Here is an 8,183-nt window from a genome sequence, read left to right as displayed (position 1 = left end):
TGAAATTAACTTAAAATTAAGTCTGTCAATTCCTAATGTTAGAGGAGGTTAGACTTTATTGCTCATTATGCATTGCTTTCCAGGTTTCAACCGCTCCTGATATGACTGGCGCCCTGCAATGGTCTGACTTTGACTACATGGTTAAATCCTGAGTCCTTGGGAAATCTTTGATTTCAGGGATTAGAAATGCAAAAAAATAAATAAGTGATGTGATCTGAGTAAATACAACATTTATACACTAATTTTAGATGGTCCCATTTATTTTTCTCACTATAGTGGCTTCATCAAAATGTGACAATTCAAAGATTGTCTTATGAGTTGGTGACCTCAAGTGGTGAATATATGGAAATACACTTTCGAACCAGTCAGACCTAACCTAACAGGACAGAGTGCAGTAATACTGAACTCTTCAGGAAAGGAGCCCAGTGAACTGCTCTTCCACTGCACACTGCTGGTATGGTTGGAGCTGATCTCATGATCACCATCTACATGGCCCCATATTTGAAGCAGGTTTATATGGTTGATTTGCTTATGTTTTATTTTTAATCTATATAGTTATTGTCAGGCATGACTGTCAAAATGGTTCTGGTTGAGTCGGCCTATTGTTATATTTGTAAATTACAAAAATTGTGCGACAACAACAACCACTGTAGTTGAATGCATTCACGTTCACGACGCAAGATGGCAACAAAGTCATTTTGCAAAGTTCAAACACATTTAAATTAGTGACGTCTTACCTGCGCCGGAAGTATAATTCTTAAATGCAGATGTGTTACCTTCATTGAGATCTCGTTACAGTTGAACTTCAAGCCTGTGTTTGGTATAACAGTCCATCCAAATTGCTCAATACTGTACAAGTCGATGTCAAAAAAGGACCTACTTCGCGTACGTGAAAAAAGCAGCAGCACAGGTTTGGGGAACTAATGGCGGTAGGTGGATCTTTGATCTGCTTATGTTTCAGGTTGGGAAGACAAGCTGACCGCATAGGATAACGAGTCTCCTATGCTTTATAACACCACATTAACTAATTCACCTTCAGTTATGTGTACCTATCGACTAATTAATTTATTAGAATGGGGAACGAATGTGTATCAAAGCCTATTAATTACTTTGAGCCAACGTTAGTTAACAAACCCTACACAGCCTGTCTCCATATTGATGCTAGTAGGTTAATTGCTGGTAAGCTATCTTACTTCTGAAGTCCATGCAAAGTTGACTACACTAACAGCCCACCTTTTATAATGCACACAGCCCAAAGGTAAGGTCGGAACTAAAGGCAAGAAGCAAATCTACGAGGAGAATGAGGCGACACTCAAGTTCTACACCAGAGTAATCTTGGGAGCCAACGTAAGACACCATCTTCCTTTTCAATGTTACCTTTTGAATGGAAATTGGGACTAGTACAACACCTGACACTTGTTTCTCTCCCAGGCGATATACACTGCGTTAAACCTCTTGGTCTTCTATAGCTCTTCAACGTTTTGGACATGGGTGAGTGAGTTCACTCTGTATGTTATTGACATTGATAGCTCCTCTACTGTTGAGCAGTAAAACTGAAACGGGGACGATTGGGGATTACTAACGCTCTACTTTATTCTTTCCTCTTCTTGGTTTCTCCCTCTGCTCTCATTCCCCCTGTCTCTCTTCTTCCTTCCTCCATCTCCTTCTCCCACCCATGTAGTTTGCGCTGGTGTTTGCCCTGGCAGTGTGTGTGGGCAGTTACCGCGCCATGTCTGCCATGGCCCAAGCAGTGTTTGGTGAGGATGGGAGTCTGCTCGACGGTGGAATAGATCTGAACATGGAGCAGGGGATGGCAGAGTGAGTGCTCACACTGCAGGCGTCTGTTTGTTTCCGTGAACATGAGTGTGCGAACATACAGTGTGTGTGTGAGAGCAAATTGGTGAGTATTACAGCATGTTCAACATGCATGTAACAATGGTGCCCTTATCTCCCTTCAGAGGTAGATCTCTCAAAGCTATAGTGGTAGTGTGGTGCATTATGATGGATTCTTTGTCATTATAGGCATCTGAAGGATGTTATCCTGCTAACTGCTATATTACAAGTGCTCAGCACCATCTCCTCCTGCTTCTGGTACCTTTGGCTGCTGGTAAGAGTTTATCCCGTACTTGTTGTACGCTCTCTCTTTTGGTTGTTTAATTTCCCTTTCTCATGGCCCTCGTTGATCTTTTAATCAATATGTGTGTGTGTGTGTCAGGCCCCGGCCCGAGCAATGTTCCTGCTGTGGGTGAACTTCCTAGGCCCCTGGTTTTCGGCCGAGACCCCTGGTGCAGCCCCAGAGGAGGTGAATGAGAAGAAGCAGAGACGACAGGAGCGCAGACAGATGAAGAGATTCTAACTTGGCAGACTGCCGTAGTATTTCTATACACAGAATGAATCTAAGTATAGCCAGGAACTCTACAGTTAAGTTATTCAGGAGGAACTTTTGATGTGTACACAGACATCCAGGTATGGATAAAGAATTCAACTGAACCCTGTGGGTTATCTGGTTTTCCTCTCTCCCTATCCCTCCATCCTTCGAATTCTTCCTCTCCCCTCTATCATTATCCTTTTTCCTCACATCTGGAGAGGAAATCGTCCTTGTTGGGCTGATGATCTCGTCACCAGTACATGTTGTCATATACCTTGGCCTGTAATTTGTTTACATCCAATTGTTCATAATCTAGGTCTATGTATCACACCAATTTCATCTGAACTAGTGAAAAGGATGTGGTGATCTTACCCTATGGCAGATCTTTTATTTTAGACTATGCTCATCAGATCACACGCTCATGCCCAATTCCAAATAGACCACTAGCCACTACCATCTAGGTGCTAATCTAGACCATGGGGGAACTATTACCTAACTTTCACAGATATTTATTTCAGATCTACATGCGGTGCATAGGGTTAGGTGCTTGGTGTTGGTTTGGAATTGGGCATATGTGACGAAGGTCAAAATTAAATCGGATTGTGCTTTGTCTGCAATGCACAGTTTAAAGGCAATGTTCTCGCGGAGACTACATTCACTGTTAATGCTGCATATGTTGGTTCAATCGGAAAGGACTTTTACACTGAACAAAAATAACACAACATGTAACGTGTTGGTCCCATGTTTCATGAGGTGAAATAAAATATCCCAGAAATGTTCCATATGCACAAAAAGCTTATTTCTCTTAAATGTTGTGCACAAATTTGTTTACATCCCTATCAGTCAACATTTGCTTATATAATCCATCCACCTGACAGGTGTGGCATATCAAGAAGCTGATTGAACAGCAGGATCATTACCCCGGTGCACCTTGTGCTGGGGACAATAAAAGGCCACTCTAAAATGTGTAGTTTTGTCACAGATGTCTCAAGTTTTGAGGGAGCATGCAATTGGCATGCCGACTGCAGGAATGTCCACCAGAATTGAATGTTCATTTCTCTACCATAAGAGGCCTCCATCATTTTAGAGAATTTGGCAGTACGTCCAACTGGCCTCACAACCGCAGACCACGTGTATGGCTTCATGTGGGCGAGTGATTTGCTGATGTTAACGTTGTGAACAGAGTGCCCCATGGTGGGGTTATGGTATGGGCAGGCATAAGCTCCGGACAACAAACACAATTGCATTTTATCAAGGGCAATTGGAATGCATAGAGATGCCGTAACAAGATCCTGAGGCCCATTGTCATGCCATTCATCCACTGCCGTCACCTCATGTTTCAGCATGATAATGCACGGCCCCATGTTGCAAGGATCTGTACACAATTTCTGGAAGCTGAAAATGTCCCCGTTCTCCCATGGCCTGCATACTCACCAGATATGTCACCTGTTGAGCATGTCTGGGATGCCCTGGATCGACGTGTACGACGGCATGTTCCAGTTTACACCAATATCTAGCAACTTCGCACAGCCATTACAGAGGAGTGGGACAACATTCCACAGGCCACAATCAACAGCCTGATCAACTCTATGCGAAGGAGATGTGTCGCGCTGCATGAGGCAAACGGTGGTCACACCAGATACTGACTGGTTTTCTGATCCACTCCCCTACATTTTTATTTTAAGGCATCTGGGGCCAACAGATGCATATCTGTATTCCCAGGTCATGTGAAATCCTAAGATTGGGGGCCTAATTAATTTATTTCAGTTGACTGATTTCCTTATATGAACTGTAACTCAGTAAAATCTTTGAAATGGTTGCATGTTGCGTTTATATTTTTGTTCAGTATAAATGACACATTGTCTAAATCCGCTATCAGGTTGTATCTCGGCCCTAATCATTGTTATCGCTCCCATCCTTCACAATGCTTAAAAATGATTTGATTACAAACAATAACAATCATGTACATACATTTTTTAACATTTCAAGTGCATTTCTTCACAGCATAAATAAGCAATAGGAAATGTAGTGCCTTCAGAAAGTATTCAGACCTTTTCAGACTTTTTCCACATTTTTGTTGATACAGCCTGAATTTAAAATAGATTTAAATAGAGATTTTGTCACTGGCCTACACATGATACCCCACAATGTCAACATGGCATTAAGTTAATTATTCAACCCCTTTTATGGCAAGCCCAAATAATTCTGTGCTTTAACAAATCACATAAGTTGCATGGACTCATTCTGTGGGCAATAATAGTGTTTAACATGATTTTAGAAAGACTACCTTGCATCTCTGTACCCCACATATACAATTATCTGTAAGGTCCCTCAGTCAAGCAGTGATTTTCAAACACTGATTCAACCACAAAGTCCAGGGAGGTTTTCTAATGCCTCGCAAAGAAGGGTGGCTATTTGTAGATGGGCAAATGTTTACAACATTGTAGTTACTCCACAATACTAACCAAATTGACAGTGAAAAGAAGGAAGCCTGTACAGAATAAAAAATATTCTAAAACATGTTTGCAACAAGGTACTAAAATAATAATGCAAACAATGTGGCAGAGCAATTTTTTTTGTCCTAAATAAAGTCAATGTGTTGTGTTTGGGAATGGAATGTAGCTAAGCAAAGTCCTAGAGGACAACCTGGTTCAGTCTGCTTTCCACCAGACGCTGTTAGATGAATTCACCTTTCAGCAGGATAATAATCTGAAACGCAAGGCCAAATATACACTGGAGTTGCTTAACAAGAAGACCGTGAATGTTCCTGAGTGGCTGAGTTAGTTTGGACTTAAATCTACTTGAACATCTATGGCAGTACCTGAAAATGGTTGTCGAATGTCTAGCAATTATCAACAAAAAATTGACCGAGCTTTTAGAATTAAAAAAATAATAATGGTGGGCAAACTTTGCACGATCCAGGGGTGGAAAGCTCTTAGAGACTTACCCAGAAATACTCACAGCTGTAATCTCTCCCAAAGGTGCTTCTACGAAGTATTGACCCAGGGGTATGAATATTTAATTTTCAATGCATTTGCAAAAATGTCTAAACCTGCTTTCACTTTGTCATTATGGGGTCAAAAGGTATATGTGTACAGTAGATGGATGAGAGGGATTAAATAGATTTTGTTCCATTTTGAATTCCGGCTGTAACACAACAAAATGTGGAATAAGTCAAGGGGTATGAATACTTTCTGAAGGCACTTTAGTATACCTTTTGATGTGTAGCCATCAAAATGCAGATATGATAACTGTCATCTCAGATCCTCAAAGGGGCGTGATGGAGGGTAGATTGTAGAAAACAGCTTCCTGTAGCTAATGCTTCCCCAGTGAGTGAGTTATTGCCTGAGTCATTGATGAGCATAGACAAGGTGCTAGGAATGGGACAATGACCTATGACTGCTGTCCTTGCTTTGCCAAAATCATGTTTGAATAATACACAAATGAGATGGAAGTATATATTGATGCACTGGTAGTTAGTTGGCAGCAACTTGTATGATTCAATATGCCTACACAATGGAAGCATGTCAAAGCAGGGGTAACATGGTGGCTGATTTCTTCAGAAATGTCTGCCTTTTTATAATCAGCCAACACAGTACCAGTCAAAAATTTGGACACGCCTACTCATTCCAGGGTTTTTATTTTTACTGTTTTCTACATTGTAGAATAATAGTGAAGACAAACTATGAAATACACATGGAATCATGTAGTAACCCAAAAAGTGTTAAACATATTAACATATTTTATATTCTTCAAAGTAGCCACCCTCTGCCTTGACAGCTTTGCACATGTTGGCATTTTCTCAACCAGCTTCACGAGGAAGGTTTTTCCAACAGTCTTGAAGGAGTTCCTACGTATGTTGAGCACTTGTTGGCTGCTTTTCCTTCACTCTGTGGGCCAACTCATCCCAAACCATCTCAATTGGGTTGAGGTCGGGTGATTGTGGAGGCCAGGTCATCTGACCCGTCTAATGTCCATTGCTCTTGTTTCTTGGCCTAAGCAAGTCACTCCTTATAATTGGTGTCCCTTTAGTAGTGGTTTCTTTGCAGCAATTGGACCATGAAGGTCTGATTTTACACAGTCTTTTCTGAACAGTTGATGTTGATGTGTCTGTTAATTGAACACGGTGAAGCTTTTTTTGGGTTTGTAATCTGAGGTGCAGTTAACTCTAATGAGCTTATCCTCTGCAGCAGAGGTAACTGGGTCTTCCTGTCCTGTGGCGGTGCTCATTAGAGCCAGTTTCATCATAGCGCTTGATGGTTTTTGCGACTGCACTTGAAGAAACTTTGAACGTTCTTGAAATGTTCTGTGTTGACTGACCTTCATGTCTTAAAGTAATTATGGACTGTCATTTCTCTTTGCTTATTTGAGCTGTTCTTGCCATAATATAGACTTGGTATGTTACCAAATAGGGCTATCTGCTGTATATCCCCCCCTACCTTGTCACAACACAACTGATTGGCTCAAACACATTAAGAAGGAAAGAAATTCCACAAATGAAAATAACACCTGTTAATTGAAATGCATTCCAGGTGACTACCTCATGAAGCTGGTTGAGAGAATGCCAAGAGTGTGCAAAGCTGTCATCAAGGCAAAGGGTGGCTACTGTGAAGAATCTCAAATATAAAATGTATTTTGATTTAACACTTTTTTTTGGTTACTACATGATTCCACGTGTGTTATTTCACAGTTTTGATGTTTTCACTATTATTCTACAATGGATAAATACAGAAAAACCCTGGAATGAGTAGGTGTCAACTTTTGGCTGGTACTGTATGTAAGCCTAGATACTATTGCTACAAAGTCTTAATGTACACATTATTAAATTGATTTCAGTATATAAACAATAACCTGTCATTTTATGTCATTTGATTTTTCACAACGATTTAACAAGTATATTGTTTGTTTTCAATAAATGTATATTAAAATAACCTTTTCAAGATTTCAAATCAAACTTATTGTAAAACTTTAACGTTCAAGTTTTAATATTCGGGGGACTTTTATGGTCATGTGACCTTAAAGGCGGTTGCTACATCCATTTTTGGACTCTTAAATGAATGATGTGTACCTATTGATTTTTGAAGAATGTAACTTCTAAATGCCTCGTGAACTTAGTTCAACTAAGTCACATTCGAACCCAAAATATAACTTTGTTTTACGCCAATGTTTGTAAACAAACACTATATAGCCTCAAAGCATGGTTAAGACTATAATTTTGATATCATGAATGCTCAGTCCTTGCATCCATAGCTCTGTATATGAATTTGAGAGTGGCTACATTTCTCCAGGCCCATCCCTCAACTTTTTACCGAAGCAGGTGGGTTGCCCTCTTATTGTTTCAATGGCAGATTGCCGCTTTAATGGAGCTTGCTTCACAATGCTTCCAATTCAAAAAGAGATTGTAAACATTTTTGTACAATCCCTGTATTTCTATTTCTATGGACCTCTTCCTCTGTTCAGAGTTTGAACAGGAATCTGGTCTGAACTTTGGGGAAACACACTTAACGCCACTTCGATACTGAAGTAGCAGGTTAGGAGACTGAACAGGGTTAGGGTTTGCGAAAAGGATATCCTAACCTGCTACGAAAATTACTTTGAAAACCATGTAGCGGGTGAAAATGTATTTGTTGCATGTTTTTGGGCTACTTCTAAATCGCACCAGGGCCGTCATGGCATTTTTCTTAAAAAATGTATATTTCACTGTGACCTGCTGCTGCTGACTATCAGGTAGTGTGGCAGCCTGTTGCTGCTTGAGTGGTGGGGAGGGCCGGAGGGGTGTGTGTATGAGCCTGAGGCTGCAGCTGAGTCACTTGAG

At 40.6% G+C, this 8,183-nt stretch overlaps 1 protein-coding gene across 1 annotated transcript; it reads left to right on the top strand.

Annotated features, from left to right (window-relative positions):
* The first annotated feature begins 732 nt into the window (after positions 1-732).
* Positions 733-3,153, top strand: LOC112249733 (transmembrane protein 208). The gene is made up of 6 exons (XM_024419511.2): positions 733-929; positions 1,252-1,347; positions 1,432-1,491; positions 1,682-1,818; positions 2,023-2,107; positions 2,216-3,153. The coding sequence occupies exons 1-6, from the start codon at positions 924-926 to the stop codon at positions 2,354-2,356; spliced, it is 525 nt and encodes a 174-aa protein (XP_024275279.1). The 5' UTR covers positions 733-923; the 3' UTR covers positions 2,357-3,153.
* Positions 3,154-8,183: the final 5,030 nt, after the last annotated feature.

Source organism: Oncorhynchus tshawytscha, linkage group LG04 (assembly GCF_018296145.1).
Source record: "Oncorhynchus tshawytscha isolate Ot180627B linkage group LG04, Otsh_v2.0, whole genome shotgun sequence".
Lineage (NCBI taxonomy): Eukaryota > Metazoa > Chordata > Actinopteri > Salmoniformes > Salmonidae > Oncorhynchus > Oncorhynchus tshawytscha.
Note: the sequence above shows the minus strand (reverse complement) of the source record. Positions and strands in the feature narration are given on the sequence as shown.